Source organism: Lineus longissimus, chromosome 2 (genome assembly GCF_910592395.1).
Source record: "Lineus longissimus chromosome 2, tnLinLong1.2, whole genome shotgun sequence".
Lineage (NCBI taxonomy): Eukaryota > Metazoa > Nemertea > Pilidiophora > Heteronemertea > Lineidae > Lineus > Lineus longissimus.
Genome location: NC_088309.1, coordinates 10,849,966 through 10,867,438, shown reverse-complemented (window position 1 = coordinate 10,867,438; position 17,473 = coordinate 10,849,966). Strand labels below are relative to the sequence as shown.

The 17,473-nt window shown below is 41.9% G+C and overlaps 2 protein-coding genes across 2 annotated transcripts in view; one reads left to right on the top strand and one right to left on the bottom strand.

The window, feature by feature from the left end:
- Positions 1-219: 219 nt before the first annotated feature.
- On the top strand, positions 220-13,096 carry LOC135483659 (laminin subunit alpha-2-like). Its single transcript, XM_064764657.1, has 18 exons — positions 220-334; positions 624-824; positions 1,148-1,589; positions 1,969-2,110; positions 2,420-2,827; positions 3,226-3,401; positions 3,594-3,738; positions 4,071-4,223; positions 4,513-4,649; positions 5,000-5,173; positions 5,426-5,677; positions 5,959-6,163; positions 6,497-6,670; positions 7,108-7,193; positions 7,357-7,445; positions 11,254-11,384; positions 11,801-12,041; positions 12,417-13,096. Exons 1-18 carry the CDS (start codon positions 292-294, stop codon positions 12,557-12,559), a joined length of 3,342 nt encoding a protein of 1,113 aa, XP_064620727.1. The 5' UTR covers positions 220-291; the 3' UTR covers positions 12,560-13,096.
- Positions 13,097-14,715: 1,619 nt separating this feature from the next.
- The window catches only part of LOC135482611 (deleted in malignant brain tumors 1 protein-like), a 31,025-nt gene continuing 28,267 nt past the window's right edge, over positions 14,716-17,473 (bottom strand). The window contains exon 38 of the mRNA XM_064762805.1: positions 14,716-17,184. Within this exon, the coding sequence (XP_064618875.1) occupies positions 16,580-17,184 (605 nt within the window). The 3' untranslated portion in view covers positions 14,716-16,579. The remainder of the gene's footprint in view (positions 17,185-17,473) is intronic.

The following is a 17,473-nucleotide window of genomic DNA, read 5'->3' as shown; positions in this document are numbered from 1 at the left end:
ATTTGAGGAAAACAATATCGCAGTTTCTCTTTATAAAGACGAAAGTGAACTAATCAGTGTAAGATTGTGGGCTGCTTTGCTTCAAATATGTATTTAGTCTTGGTAGGAATAGGGACTTTGGGAAGGACCCTCTCACTGTCTAGACTACTGACTCCTTCCTGCCAGCAATATATCCACCGCTTTTTACAATACGTTGTTGTACTTGCAGATTTGCAATCCCAAATAGAGTCGGTGAATGCAAGCTACCAGGACTCCATAAATTACTGGAGTGATCTTGATGCTAACTCAACGATGTTTTATAAAGAGGTATCCGATCTAATGACAACTTCTAACGGTGAGTTTAAAAGATGGAAGGTTAGAAAGTAAGGGCAGTCGGTGAGCTCGTTCGCTGGCTTGATCGATATTTGGTAAAAGTTGGCACTTCATGTTTCATGTCATAAGGTTGTAGGCGCAATTATTCCATATACTGCATTTTTGCAGAATATCACTTGACCGGTATGTCGAGGCATAGGCCTACAGAAAAAGCTTATCGGCGCTATTGGATCATTAAGGAATCCTTAACAAAAAAACGGAGATGCATGTCACGTTCCCTTTACCATATCTTCTTTCTTTCCTTCCTCTAGACCAGGGCATCATGACGGCATTAAGCCAGGGCTCCAGCTTCAATGAGTTAACGATGTCGGTGGTGAAGCAGATAGAATGGGACTACATGCCTCATCAGTACGACATCGACAACCACCTTTCTGATCAGGATCTTATCATTAGCGGCATCACCGAAACGTACAATAATGCAACTGTCGTGGTAGCGGACCTGAATAACCAAGGTAAATAACTGTATTCATTGCAACTTGGTTTAGCTCTGAAGTTCACATGTCTGTTGTGAAATGATACAGAATCAAAAACAATTGAAAAGAAATCTAACATCTGCAATCGGGGGTAAAAATATTAGATGTGTCTCAATAATATACATTACGTCCTGGTACATGTATATTCGAATTTAGATCAGACTTGATGTTAAAACCGTTTGCTAACTAGTTTGCTATTGCTAACGTACTTGTTAGCATCAAGCATATGCTGTACCCTACGCGGACTAGTAAACTTTTTAAATGGCCAGGACCTATTGCTCATCCATTTCAACATCTTTCAGTCACTCAGTTCCAGAATGACCTTGTGACAACCGTCCAATCCAAGGCTGATCAGATCGAAGCTTTATACAAAGAGACATCTATCACCCGGCTGAGCATTGAAGCCAGGCTTGATGCTATTGCAGCCAAGCTAGCAAAGATCGAAAACCTCGTAGACAAATTCGAACAGCCCGTAAAATTCTTCGGAAATGATTCCATTAGCCATGCTGCAGAAGAACCGACCAATAACACGGTTTATAACGACTTAGAGCTTGACTTTCAAACCAGTAATGGAACTTCTGGTTTATTGTTTCACACCCGGGAGGAAGCTTCCAATTCCTCTCTGTCGCTGTACATGCAAGGAGGAAGCCTTATTTTTGAATTCAACATTGACGGCGCGGTGGAGACAGTCAGGAGTATGGTAGATGTTTGTGACGGCTGTTGGTTCAGAGTTCATGCCAACAGGTTTGTGGCTTCTCATTCTCTCTCAATCAAAATCTCATTATTGTCCTTCATCCTCCCACGGTAGGCCTTTGTATCGTTCCTGAAATAGGCTACACTCAAAGCCCTGCAGAGATTGGTGAGCAATCTTGGCCATTAAAACTAATGTGCATTCCCCCACTGTCTCACCCTGGTCTCCCATGCGGTATGTTTGAAGACGGCTGGCAAATAAATATCACATAAATTCTAATAGCTGAACTATCGGTCTTATTGCACTGATCTATAACACTGCAAATAGCATATTCAAAGGAATCTCCTAGTGCATTTGATGTGCATAACATAAAGTGGTGGGTTAGGTCTTCACCCGGAATATAGTTGTTGTTTATCTCATCTATCCTTATAGGTATGGAAATACAGGCCAGTTAACAGTTACCAGGTTGTCGACAGGTGGCACTACGAGTTCATTCAGCTCCACACCCCTTGATATCAATATCTACCTTGCTCTTCCTGGACCATTCTACGTCGGAGGGTTACCAAACGGAGTGGTAAGTTTTCTCTTAGTTCCTTTCTTCGATACGGACTGAGCGATCGGATGGCTATATCATGAAATCTTGACTTCACAGAGCCTAAAGGAATGCCATTTCCTTCTTAGCCATCAAGCCTTTTTATTCCCAACTATTTAGAAATCAGAGAAAATGATAAAAAAGCTTTCCTGCTGGATGGTGGGTAAAGGTAATTCCCAAATAAATCACGCATGGAAATATTCCTTGCCGCGTTACATTTGTATGTTAATGTTCTTATATAGTAGATTCGAGGAAAGGATGCGTAATGTGTATGTCTGTAACTATTTTCAGGACCCTCACATGAACAGAGGATATTTCGAGGGATGTGTCTATAACGTGATATTCGATGGTGTCCAGGTTCCAATCTGGAAGGCGCGGACCTTAGCAGGAGAGACCGCGTGCTGCTCCAAACCCGTGGAGACTGACACCAGCACCTCCACCAGTGGTGTAACCATGAACGGCTTCGGCTACGTGGAATTGAAACAAAACGATCTTAACTTCGCCGAGACTTCGGGCGTTTCAGTCCATTTCCGAACCTATGACACAGATGCTGTTATCCTTGCTGTTGACGCTGAAAAAACTGATGAATATTATGGTATTTTCTTGAAACAAGGCCAGCTTGTATTTGAATACGGATCAGATGCTTCCAACATTTATGTTAAAACGTCCAATACTTATAACGATGGTGGTTGGCACCAAGTAAGTTTATCTTTAAAATATTATACTGGCAATTCTATCTTTGAAACGATTTACTTGATATTGTATCTTTAAAACATATGATTTGCAAGTAATTTTGTCTTTAAAATGATTTACTACTTATATATGATGAGTATCATCCGAGGAGAAACGCTCTAACAACTTATGTCGTCACCATTCTATTAATTAGACTACCTTTGCCATTTTAAAATTATTGAATGACTATGCCCCAAAAAAGTAAGTGGCAATTATTGTTGTAGTTCTTTAACGTGCATGTAGTGTTGTTTTATCTTTCGGAAAAAAATGAGTTTTTGTTGTGAATTTGCATGCAGTTACTACATGTAATGATGCTGGGACAAATTATGCTAGCTCTCACTGACGATTCCTTCGATTCGTTTCAGGTTGTGACCTATCACAACAGCACCGAGGCGATGATATCAGTACTGAGTCTAAACGACACGGGCTACCATCTACAGGAGACAGTTAAGTCGATCTTGGTGACCAGCACCGCGCCCATGACATCTCTCGCATTCGCGAATGTTTATCTCGGCGGCGTTGCTCCAGATTTCAAAGCCAGGTGAGTCGGGCATACATTTACAGATTTATCGTGAATGTTCATCGTTATTAAGTTTGGTGGAGTTTCTTGAGGTCGCCTTCCACTTTGTTTGGGGACTGCTGTAAAACAAGAATTTTCGTCAAAATTACCCACCATCTAAGTAATTTACCATTCGTTTTTCACCGATATCATCTGCCCACAATAAAATTTCAGTTGGTTGCCAGTGGATCCCTCTTTTGCTGGTTGTCTGAAAGAACTCCAACATTCCAAGGGGAGCGACCCTCTCTTGTACATCCGCAACATTACTGACAGTCTTATTCAGCAGGAGGGTGTAGACTTGAAAGGATGCATCGATGAAGTATGTATTATTTCGCTCACTGCAAGCGATTGCACACACAGGACATTGTATGTCATTTTTGGATTGGTAGACCACTCTGTAACCAATCAAGACAGCTGCGAAAGCATCATTTCCTGAGCATGAGAGTTTAACTGAGGTTGTAGCCCACTCCCTGTACATGTACGCTCGCTCATTCTTTAGGATATACCAACTGATTGCTTGGTTGTAAAAAATGGGTGAGTTAGAATCTCCACCATCCACCATATTATGCCACAGAAGTCAATATTTCAAGAATGCGTTTCGAACTGCACCCTTCCGTCACAAGCTATTTATAATTCATTTGGTCGTTGCAGATTATTCCTGGTCTCTCCTTCGCATCTGACACTGCGTACGCTTGGATAGGTCTGCTACCAGCCACCACGGTCACCTTCAACACAATACAGTTCCAACTGTATACAGAGCAACATGACGGGATTTTGGTATATGTCCAATCGGCGACTGACCCAGTAAGTTTCCCCGTAGCTTTTATTTATTCCGAAGCATCTGAGAGTCCGTAATGGGTAATAGATGAAAGCCTTTTTACTAAATAACTATACTGATTTCGATCAGAATACAATATTTCAATCAAATATTTTTCATTAGTCATATTTTCTTAATCAAGTATGTTATAATGCCTTGCATGGGTATAACACTCTTTCTTATTCGCTGTTTTTTCCTTTTTCTGTTGCTTGTTTTTGGTTCTCTTGAAGGACTAGAATTTATCTGTTCCAATTTGCCCTATCTTACCTTTTACAGACCATGCACCTTTATGTAAGTGTATACGGCGGTATCGTCTTCATGAAGATCGGGGATGCTGCGCCCATTTTGACTACAGATATGTTCGTCAGCAACGGGCAACAACAGGATATTACTATTGACATATCCACAAGCAGGTAATGTTCAAACATATCTTTTTCTGAAAATCCTATCAATGTTTCTTTATTGATCTTACTCATTGAAATATAGTAATGCTAATCTATTCAAGTATAACCTAGTATTCTCCTTTTGACTGTAGGATGATCTGTTCGCAGGTTTGGGTTAATATAAGAACTGATTCATATGTCTCAATCGTAGTCAAAGCTAAGGCCACTGGGGCTTACACCATGCACCCGTGTAAAGATTTTTCGGTAAAATGAAAAACCCTTTATGATTTTTGATGAGATTTCGAAGAACCTTTAAGGGAATTTCAAGTCGCTGACTCTTTTCAATTATTATATCAGTGTGTTCTATAATTCAATTTCAGCCCCAAGTTGATCGTGAACGGACAGACATTTACCAGTCCAGGGACCGTCTCGACAGGTCTAGTTGCCAGCTCCTTCTATGTTGGAGGCGTACCGAACTCTGTGGTCCTGGACCATGATCTGCCGGTACAGGCGTCTCTCCAGGGAGGAATTGACCAACTATATATCAATAACAAGTAAGACGAATTAATTAGTCGTTCATGTACAGCATTTTTTCTATATCAGCACATGAAATCAAAGGAAACACTTGAAATAATAAATATGTGCTTTTTCCAAAAAGGAATTGGGTATAACTTTTCGCTGAAATTTTGGTTGAACAATTCTAAACTCGACTTAGCGGATATCATGAACCATCCATTACAGTAGTATATGGGTCGTTATAAGACGCTGGAAACAGCTCGTGCTAACCAAACGGCTTCCTATTTCAGTCTTCTTGATTTCTTCCGGGTATCAATCATCCTAGCACAATCTGGTGCCTCCCTCGCCGGCCTTCCCCTCCCGCCGGACACGCTGCCCTTGCCACCTTTCACGACCACGACCTCCATACCGACCAGTCCCGCGCCGTCCTGCGCCGTGACTCCATCATATGGCAGCGTGACCGAAGGAGTCCGATTCGGTGACCAGGATGTGTCGTACTTGGCGTTCAATCTCGGTTCAACATCAAATCTTTTCACTACCAGGTAAATATGCTGAATGAATTGAATCCATCTCCATATTGGGTCACGTTTTGGAAGTTTATAACATCCGGGATATTCCTGTGACGATATTACGACCAGGTTAATGGTTATTTTCTGGTGGTGGGCAAACCGACTTTCGTAAAAGCGTTTGAAGAGCTGCTTAACTCAATTTTATCTTAAATGAAGATTAGAAATGCATAGTATTTTGAGTATCAACAGTAACGTTGAATCGAATTCACAATGGATCAAATGGTGATATCCAAGCGTAATCCTTTCTATTCCAGCTTTGTCCTGGTGACCGAGTTCCGGGCCCTGGACCCGAATGGCCTCATTTACTACGCTGCCAGTAGTGAGAACGATCCCAGTAGCTGGTTAGCGCTCTACCTTCAGGATGGCTACCTGACATTCAGCATGCAAACCGATACCAAAGATTTTAGGACCAAAGGTGTTCAACTGAGCAAGAAATACGATGATGGAAATTGGTGGGAGGTAGGAATGACTATTTGATATTTTCGGCCACCGCTTTCTTATTACAACATGTATGCAGATAGATGATTGTTTATTGGATCATCATCTTACGTGGAACGTACATCACACTACTAATTCTTCTTCATAATCGTACTTTAGGCCATTTGCTTGACGAGAGTACTTTCTTGATGTACCCCTTTCGAGAGCAAATTGACTTGAATTACATTTGTAACACCAGAGAACAGCTTATACTTTGCTCATTTCTAATTACAACACTAGTGATGCCGAGTTAGGTACTTCTGATTGGAGATACTGAAATCTAACTTATAAATATGGGCTTCTGTTTCTTTTCAGTCGACAGTTCTAAGGATCAACGACTTCGTGGCCTTGATCGTCACTTCCAGATCCGATTACAAAAACAACGAAGTTCCGTCCACGCAGTTCTCAAACCTGAATGTTAACACTGATCTATTCATTGGAGGTGTGACGCCGAATATCACTGGATATCCATTTAACGGGACGATACCTGTAAGTTTTTTTGAAGACTACAGCTAGTCTAGATTGCCCACTTTTATATTCCGCATCTTGACCCTCAATGTATAGACATTGCCAAGCTTGCGGACAGTGCGCAAGGCAATACCGCTGGAAGTTCAGTATGATATCCCGCAGCTGTGAAGCCATTTGGGCGACCCAGCCTTGGTGATCATAAGGTATACCAAGCTCTGTCCTCAGCAAAATGGATCAGGTCATCCGGCTTTCGTCCGAACCACTCATTTATTTCGTCCATCCATATTCTCTTGCCTACTGTCATGACTTCTGCAAAATCATGATTTTGATAGCTCTTGTGAAGGGGCCGATTCGCCTTGCAACGGTTAGGTATGAAGTCTGCATTGGTGTCTAATATGCTGGATATAATAACTCGTCCTTCTCGTAGATCTTGAAATAATGACATCGTTTCATTGCAGGTTGGAAAACTTCCATTCTCAGGCTGTCTCCGCAAGATGGAACTAAACAGCCACACACAACCAAATCCGATCATATTTGACCTATCGTAAGTATACTTTATTTTTAGTTAGTATCAAAACGCACCGATTTTCAGCTCTGTGTTGGCCTCTTAGATAACGATGAGGATAACTATGATGAATGGTTTTGAATTCCTTAGTTGGAATTTATTGATTGATATGTAACTGAGTGCTTTGCTATTATATTTTCAGAGCACCAAGTTATTCTCAAGGCACAGGACAATGCTACGCCAACGTCGTACCAGGGGTGTACTTTGCAGGGTCAGGATATGCACATATAAGTGAGCATCAATAAATTTGCCTTCTTATGAGAATTGAGGTCGTACACACGCGTTGTCATGAGGATCTTCATTATACAGGGTGTATCAATGATTTTTTTTTTTTTTTTTATTTATTTATTCGTGTAAAATACATGTACAATATTTGATATAACATGACAAGACATTGGATTATGAACAAAATAAAACGTACATGCATTACACTGGTAACCATGTAGGTCGAGACCTATTATATGGCACCAGATAATATGGGTTGTGTCGTCGGGGTGCCGGCGACATGCGCACTAAGTGGGCCGACAGTTTGCACAACGGCAGAAAGTGACGAAAGTGCACATGTCGTCGACATCCAAACGATCCAACCTGTCAAAATAATAAACATTAAGGGACGATTTAAAATGCATTTTTTTCAAATTATGTAATTGGACCGGGAGGCTGTTCCACAGCTTCGGTGTCCTCACCCAGTATGAGGCACCGAACGTCTCCGAGTGGAATCTCGGCTGCGCCAGTCGTAAACCGTCGCCCCTTACAGCCGGGGTTATATAAAAACGTGCATTAAAATCCAGGACATTATAATAAGAATCGTGCATAAAAACTAGATCCTTGATTTCCCGACGGTACGACAGGGGCAGCAGAGACAACGCTCGCAGACGCTCCACATATGGCATATCAGGGCCTAAAATGTGACGAGTCACCCTCCGCTGGACACGCTCTAAAGTTTCAAGATCACGTCGCACATGTGTGTCGAATACCACCGTACCATATTCAAGGCGACTACGCACAAGTGATTTATACAACATGATATTCAAATTAACGTCTGCAGTACGCCCGCATACACGCCTGATCATACCCCACATTCTACTTGCACTGCTTGCAATACCATTGACATGAGATGACCATGACAGGTCCGAAGAAAAGACAATACCAAGATCCTTGAATTTATCAACCCGACACAATGCAAAACCATTGATATTGTAAAAGAAGTGTGTCGGATTTAACTTCCTAGTAACACTCATGACCATGCATTTGCTTGGGCTAAATGTCATGCCCCACCGTTTACTCCAAGCGTACAATTTATCAAGGTCGGTCTGAAGTAGCAGACAGTCGGTTACAGACTCTATCTCCCTACACATTTTGGAATCATCAGCAAAAAGATCCATGGCAGTACCGTCACTAACGACCTCAGCAATATCATTTACGTACAATAAGAATAAAAGAGGGCCTAAAATTGACCCTTGCGGCACACCAGACAGTACATCTAAAAGTGATGACTCCGAGCCATTAATCACAACTCTCTGCTTCCTATTTGTAAGATACGACGTTAACCAACTCAGAAGACGTCCACAGATTCCAAAGGAACGAATCTTATGTAATAAGAGGCAATGGGGAACGGAATCGAAAGCTTTAGCAAAATCCAAATATATAACATCAGTTTGACCCCCACTATCTAAGACCTGGCCCAGTCTATGCTGGAACTGAACAAGCTGAGTGGCCGTTGACCGCCTGTTACAGAAGCCATGCTGGCCTTTATAGACTGACGGACTTAAGACTGGATAGATACTGTTATAAATGCAACGTTCCATTACTTTAGAAACCACAGATAGGAGAGACACGGGTCTATAATTTGAAATCAAATGCTTGTCTCCCTTCTTGTACACTGGCACAACGTTAGCGATTTTCCAATCGTTTGGTAAAACACCTGTCTGCATTGAAACGTTGAATAAAAATGCGAGTGAAGAACACAGTGTAGAGGCACACTCCCTCAGAACACGATTAGAGACCCTGTCAGGCCCACATGCCTTAGTCTTGTCCAGCCTGTTTAATACCGATTTCACCTCAACTGCTGTAAAGTTAACAGAATCAAGGTTATAATTATCATACATGGTAACATCAGGTTTTCTCAAGTCGTTGTGATGAGAAAAATTGGAATAAAAATAACCATTGAAGGCTTTTGCCTTGCGCAGAGGAGTCACAAAAGACTCATTGCCCAGCTTCGCTGTCTCTGGTATAGAGTTTGATTTGGTTTTTGCGTGATAGAAGTTCCAAAAACGTTTTGGGTTTCTACGCACTTCTGATCCAAGATTGTTTACATTCGCTTTGTATTTGTCACGGGTCAAATTTCTGAGTTCATTGCGCAGGCGCCGGTATTTCCTCCAACAAGAGTCACTGTTCCTGTTTTTTGCGCAGCGGCGGGCAGCATTCACTTTTGTTGACATGCGTCTCACTTCGCGGTCAATCCATGGCGGATAGCTTTTGTCACGAATAGTTTTCCGCGGAATAAAGCGGTCTAATCCAGTGTTATACACACCTAGCCACTCTGACCACAAATTGTCAATGCCGTCCTGGCCATTTTGCAAACAGAAATCAGAGTTGGGACCAAGCTCGTCACAAAGGAATGACCTTAGACCTGTGTAGTCCGCACGCGTAAAGTCATAAACAACGCGCGAAATTCCAACACGACGGGGCATTCTAGTACGGAAATTCGACACTACGGGAAAATGATCAGAATCGTACATTCCTGGCCATGTTTCCGTGTCACTGAATCGCTCTGGTTGATTTGTCAGGATTAAGTCGAGTATGTTTCCATGCTTATGAGTAGGGTTGAGGACGAGCTGTGTTAACGAGAAATCGTTCACGATATTACAAAACTCCCCAGACACATGAGAGCCATTGACACTAGACACAGTGTCCCAATTGATGCTCGGAATGTTTAGGTCGCCTGAGAGACAAATATTGCTGAATTCTCCTTCACAACTTTTGAGAACGTCCCTGAGGTCCCCCAGGAACGCCATCTGCTCATCGACATTATCCGGTGGATTATAGCACACAATAAGAGCAAAAGGCTCGTCAGAATCTGGTTTGACCTCGCACACAAGAATCTCGGAGTTTTCTTTTTCCAGGTCAGTTCTACGGTACGACGGCATGTCCGATCTACATGCCATTAGAACGCCGCCACCACGTTCTTGTTCCTGCGAGTTGCGGTCCCTTCGATGGATGGTGTACGAAGGCGGCAGTATTTCACCGTCTGCTACCTCTGCGTTTAACCAAGTCTCCGAAACACACACGAAATCAAACTGATTACAAAGCACCAACTGCTGGAATTGCGCCAGCTTATTTTTCGACCGATTTACAGTTTTTAGACTACGAGCGTTCAGCAACATAAATGAGTGGCCATCCCTGACTGCATGTTCTCCAGCGGAGTTGTCTCGACACATTGCGTCATCCTAGCGGTTTGCATTCGCTCCACGGTTATATCCTTCCTGGCGGTTATTCGTGTTTCGTGTTACTGTTTGGTTACCCTGAGGTCGATTTCGGCTATTCATTTTATCGTTTCGATTATTCTCGTTGGGGACATATTTCTGTTGCTTGGCGACCACTCGCGAGCCTTTGACCTCAAGCACGTCGCCAGCGCCTGGGAGATTTTTCACAATTGTCCGTATATTATTCTCGGCAATTCTCTGTGACAGAGGCTTATCGTTCGAAATATACACATTACTGTACTGACGACACTCCTTAAGCGATTGTTTAGCGTCCATTATCAGAGATTTGTCCTCATACGACCGGCACGTGGCAATAATCAGGCCTGGGCGGTCATTGTATGAGCGTTTGCGTTCGACTTTTTGAAAAGACAAGTCCTTCAGATGATGTGGCGATTCTTTCTATATTAGTCCAGTAATGACTCGGGGAACTGTAATGTGGTGTCGCAACATTTGGTATCTGTCCGAAATATCCTACACTGCGTATATAAAGCAGAGAATATCCTCTTAATTGATGTCCAACCTTTTTCATTACAACTATTTATACATTTTCGTAGGTAATAATTTCACTGTGGGAAATTCACTGGAGGTGGATTTCACTCTAAAGCCAACGGAAAACACCGGTATCTTAATGACACTTGTAACGTCCACTGACCACTATGCTGTGCTGCAGCTCAATGATGGGCAGGTAAGTCAACAATACTTTCAATCGTCGGCTATAGGCATGTGATGATGAAGCATTTAGTCCAAGCATTTAGACCAATGTTCGACAATACTTGTTGATGGACAAGTTACCTCAGTCTCAGACGTAACATATTACCCCAAAATCGTTCATAGCATATTTGTTAAAACCATACGGCACCTCATCATTTAAGCGCCAACATCATAAGCCACGTATAAAACTATCTTCACTTTAGACAAATAACAAGCTCCAAAATGTCGTTACATTAAAACATTTGTATAAAGCGGATGATCGTGCATTTAACACCCTCACGTTGCGTGATGTACATCATCTCTGTCGGCATACTAGTAGGTTGGACTGTATATTCCCTTGCATGAATTGCAAGCACCTCAGCCTGTTACTAAAATGGTCTTTCGTTCCAGGTTGAGTTGTTGCTTCCAAACGCATCCAATACCAGTTCACCAGTCATCCTCTCTACCTTTCTTCTGTTGAAACCCCACGATATCTGTGATGGCAGCGAGCATACCCTGTCAGCGCATGTCAACACCAGCCATGTCGTCATCCGTGTAGATGGTGTCCGACACGTTGCAGCTGTGCCGCCGGAGTCAACAGCCTGGGTCATGACTCTCGATGGCGGAAATCTCTACCTTGCAGGGAAACCGGGTACGTTGGCATGGTGCTGGGTTAACGGGCCATCGTTATGTGTGCAGAACGACCGTGACAGTAGCCTACCCTAGTCTTGATATGATAGTAATGATCAGTTCCTGGGTTATTTTACTTTTACAACAATATCCTGCAAAAACTTGAAGTGGACGAACGTTTTGATCATGACCTGGTCACGTCGAGATCAGCAGATTATGTTTTCTCCAACAATGCGTCCGCAGACGTCTATCTTCGAGTTGATGTATAAGATGTCGTCTATATAATCGTGCTTACCTTGACGCATGAGATATTGACGTTATTTATAAGTGTTGCCGTTGTTTCATCAGTTCTAATTCACTCTTGTGGCGTTTAAAAACCTTCGAAATGTTCCTTCAGGTGGTGTAACGAATCATTCTGCAGGAATGGTGACGAACAACTTCTCTGGTTGTGTGACATCCATGGCAGTGAATGGTGACGTGAAGAATCCCCGCGAGGTTGCTGAACTGACTGGCGCTATGATTGGTTGTCCATCGGGATAGGAAGGAGTTCTAGAGTGCCAAAGATGTCACAAACTGTATAGTCCATAACTTTCCTCCAGCAGCTTTTAGCTTCCTGTTGAAGTGGCTGTCACAATCGCTCAGTATTCCTCCTTAATTACGTGGAATGATACGTGTTAATTACTTCAGATAATTGGGTTTAAATCAGTTTGAGTTTGCTTGATTGAGGAAAGTTTGCAGAACGAATAGAAGGAAGCAAACTACCAAGATCAAATTTTGATATCTTTTGTACATCTGTTAGGACAAAACTAAAACATGTTGCATAATTCCGGTATAGCTCACCATGATTGTACCTGGATGCTGGATTCTCTCCATTCTAGAATATATAGAAAACGTATGATATAGATGTTTAGGCCAATGCTTGATAAGACCAGAAGAATCAGTTTGCCATAATGCAACCAATAGGCCTTCCTCACAGCAAGGGGGTTTGACCTAACAGCCCCTGCAATTTACAATCACATATGGGGTGCCGAGATTCCATCGACTGTGTACGTATTCAGCAATCAGACTGTAAGACTATATGTGAATAAATGTAACATTTTGTGTAAAATCATAGTTTTGACAAATTATCTTTGGACAACGTCTAGTTAATTTTGTTCGGTTTTTGAAACCTGACATAAAACTGCTTTGAGGATACGTCCAACCCCCCACTGCGTGGAGCAGCTTCCCTTGCGGAGATAACGTATTACCGTACCCTTGTCTTGTCGCCAGCCGCGCCAACCTCGTGACAAAATGGATTATGGACACTCACAGTGAGTTACGTGTTCATGAGCTGTTCACATTTTCTTCTGGTTTCTAGGCAGGTTATTGTCGACAAAGTGCTGCTAAAGAAGTCGTTGTATTGGGTTCCACAGATCATTTCAACTTATGTCAGTGCTATCTACATGATCACAATGACTGAAGGCAATGATCGCTAATCTGCATTTTCGAAACCTGGCACTTTATGTCATACGTGTACATCATTTTATACTCGAGGGTAGGCCTAGTCTATGTCGATTTTCTTTGTAATAACGATAACCTGATTATGAATATTTTTATATCAGACTATTTTCGTCCGAGGAAGATTGACTGGTGGAGTTCTGTTGTCAGTGTTGACGTCCCTCGTTCAATCTGCTGAAGAAGGTGGTGTTGCAAAACAAGACGAATGTGAACGTGGTGCTGTAGCGATGAGCGGAGAGCCAGTCCTACAAAACTAGATGTTCATGTACCCAGCAACAACGTCAGCATGGGTAAGGCATTTTATTGAGTAGAATTATATAGCATTTATCGTAGTGCAGTGGCACATCAAATCTGCTCGGTTGTGCTGCCTGAAGTGGTAGTCCTCCTTTTTCAATGCAGGTGTGCAGACGAGGAACGATGTGTGAAGACTACATTATATCCTTTTAAAGTCAACACCAGGTTAGCATTATGTTGGGTTATTCATCTGATGATGATGGAGACGGCACGTTTATTGGCTGAAATTATCGGACATCTTTGCGAAACTGGTTTCCGGCGATCAAGCTGCAGGGAAAAGTCATGGCCAGATGGTTGTCGAGTATTCGGATCATCCTCGTCCTGATTGGCCGCTGGGCTTGGATGTCATGTGAAAAGCGTGCAGACTAGGTTGCTTTGTCTCTATCATACGGCTTGACAGTTGGAGTTACTCGGATTTTATGTAACTGACGGTGACGGCACTCAGCTTTTGAAATAGAATGAATTCTAACAGTGTTGATAAATGTGTTTGCCGAAAGTGAGGTAATGTACAAATGTACGTATATCTGGTTATAATAATGGCCGGGTCTATTTGGCAAGCCGCTCGCCGAACAGGCATCTTTTTTTGTCCTGTTTGGAGAGCCGCTTGCTAAACAGCACTAAAAAGCCACCCTGTTCGGCCAGCCGGGCTTGCCAAACAGGTAAAAAATCTGCCCTGTTTGACGAGCTGTAGACTTTACTTTAATATTAATGAGTTCGGCTCTCCATTCAGGACAAGAAAAAGTCGCTGTTTGGTAAGCCGGGCTTGCCAAATAGTCACTTCCTAAAATAATCGACATTTAAGATTTTGGTTGTCTCAGTAAATAGCTAGAGAGTGCAGCTATAAGTCCCAAATCGAGGCTCCTCGTCGTAGTTTTGGGCGAATGACAAATGCAAAATTCAAAATGTGCTTTTGTAAGAATGAACACATGTTTATTCAGAAAATAATATACATACAGCCAGTGATTTATGAAAATTGCCAGCTATGGCTCAAAATCTATATCTTTGTACAATGTATATAAATCTACAAATTTATCAATTTGATTTGATAATGCCTAGGATGGATAATCTTGATAAAATGATCTATCCCTAAATACATGTACATGTACCATGATAAAAGTATAATGGACGAATTATGAAAGACAGTGTACTTGTATACATCGCACACTCTCTTGTGGGGCCTACGGGCTCATCGAATTGACGGAAAGAACAGATAACTATGATGATAAAACCATGTTAAAAACGTCTTGCAATTATTTTCCAGCTTAAGGGAGGCGTACAGAAGAAAATCATTGGGTTTCTCTGGTTCCAGACATACATTCGTAAGTACAAATATTTGTTTATTGGTTTATGCGCACTGTTTTTCATGCATTACAGACCAGTGCTGCTCTCTTTTCGGGAATTCTTGCTCTCAACAAAGTTGATCCGACGTTATCTCCTGCCGTTACATTTCTCTGCTACAATGCATTTGGCTATGTTTTAGCAAAATATCTCGATTTTATTCCGTTCGTTCAGTCAATTCATTGAGGCTGCCTTATAAACTTGTATATATATTATATATGAATATAATTCTATTCAAACATGGACAAGTAAAATCACTTTAAATTTGTTTACCAATCTCTTTCTTGAATTTTAACAGGTGGACGAATTATTGCATAGAGACGGACATGAACCCGTGTAATTATCCACACAATACATCAACAAGCTGTAAGGTGTATTAAAAAGTAATACAAAAATTGGAATGTTAAGTAAGTAAATTGAACACTTTATATGACCTGAACTGGATTGTCTCTGGCACGAATATCTTAATTGACGACGAACAAGCTGTGCACTCATCGATATTTGGCGAATCGTCAAAACTTCACGCTTTAACCATAAGCAGAATTTTGCGTTTCCACAATGCCGGAAGGAACTGGTCAGGAATAATCCTCTGCTTTCTGTCTTTCAAATGAATATACAGATATGCCTAAGTTATTGATGTTAGATACTATTACTAAGAAGGAAGATCTGGTTCTAGATGTTTTTTTTCTTCTATAAATTCTCTACGCGAAAACGTCTAGGATAACCAAGTTTTCACATGCATTTGACACACCCTGTAAAACTCGTAGAATATGTATCACAATGATAATCACGGTGTTGGCATGGCATTGACAATAAAAATATAATTGATTAAAAGTTACCCGAGTAAATACAGATTATACAGTTATATAGAGTGATATTATGTATATTTACAGTGCCGGTTGTTCTAGTTTCTAATCTCAACTCGGTAAAATGGCTCCGCGACGGATCTTGCGTAGTCCCTCGCATACCAATCCAATAAATGAAAGCATACCATAAACGAACAACAGAGTCCGAATTGTAAGACTACGAACACATTAGCTAGGACCTCACGGCTTTCAAAGAGGGACTCCCTGATTGACCAGACCTAGAACTCCACGAACAAAAGTAGCCTGGTTCCCTGTCTTTCATGTACCTTCAAAATTATCCTCCATCAGAATTCTGGTTATACATCTACATGTTGATATTCTGAAATTTGCTACATGCATGTATCTGCATATACGCACTATGTGAAGCCTATATCCAGCTCCTCAATATTGTATTGTCTACCCGCTTAAAAATAAAGCTTCTTGGCACGCCAATATGATTCAGGGACATGGAAAATCATTAGAGGTTTTCTCAGCTCAAAAACTTTAAAGGAATTCATTTCTCAAGAAAAAAAATTCTGAAAGCCCAAAAGTCCGCCTTATTTTTAAGAGTGCAGAAGTCTCCATCTTAAACATTCGAACCCTCATCGCTGTTGGGGACATCCAAGTGTATGTTATCAACAAGACCGTCCTTGTCGTCTGATTTGCCCTTTTTCTTCTTATTATGCCTCGGGGACGCTTCACCATCCTTTGACTTGACTGATATGGGGGGAGTATCCAAGGATGCATAAACCCCAGACGCACCATCATCATTTATAGCAATGTCTGCTTTATTCGAGTTGGCGTTGTCGTACATAGGGTTTTCGAAGTTCGTCGGGATTTCCTGCGAGTGTGGCCGGTCCTCCATTGCCATGTCGTAGAGCACGTTAGAGATCTGCATTGGGCATTCCCGGCCGCTCGGTCCATTACTCTCCGTTGCTGCCGCCGCTGCCGCCGCTGCCTTACCAGAACGGATCCTGTAAATAATGAATCCAGCAATCGCGGCAAGGAAGAGTATGATAATGACAATTGGTACAATGATTGCAGCCAGAATGCCAGACTTCTTCAAACCTGGTCCAGTTTGTTTGCCTGGGCTCACGGCTTTTGTTGGCGGTTGTTCTGTAAGCGTTCCTTTTGGCGTCACGGTCGATTTCACTGGTTTGGTAGTTGTTGTAGTAGTTGATGGTGACGTTTCTGTAAAGAGATGAGCAAGTGATGGGCCAAAAAATTATATCAATAGTTTTTAACATAACTCTCAGATAATTTTCTTATGATAAGGTCAAGTGACTGATCTACAAACACGTGTTTATTAGCTTCGCAGTTGTATTGTATGTAGCTACTTTCAGACCCTATTTCCACCACATCGTTTTGAGAGCATTTTGATGTAGAAAGCACTCTAAACTTGCAAGTCGTCCAACTAGAGGTTGCTGAAACCTCATCAATTGCCTCTTACAGTTCTCTGATCGACCCTTATCAAATAAAT

What these genes read in the sequence shown, in the direction of transcription:
- LOC135483659 (XM_064764657.1), top strand. Translation starts at nt 292, where the DNA reads ATGTTTTATAAAGAGGTATCCGATCTAATGACAACTTCTAACG. An exon ending in TTCAGAGTTCATGCCAACAG is followed by an intron (nt 1,590 to 1,968) that starts GTTTGTGGCTTC and finishes CTATCCTTATAG; the next exon opens with GTATGGAAATACAGGCCAGT. An exon ending in CAACTATATATCAATAACAA is followed by an intron (nt 5,174 to 5,425) that starts GTAAGACGAATT and finishes TTCCTATTTCAG; the next exon opens with TCTTCTTGATTTCTTCCGGG.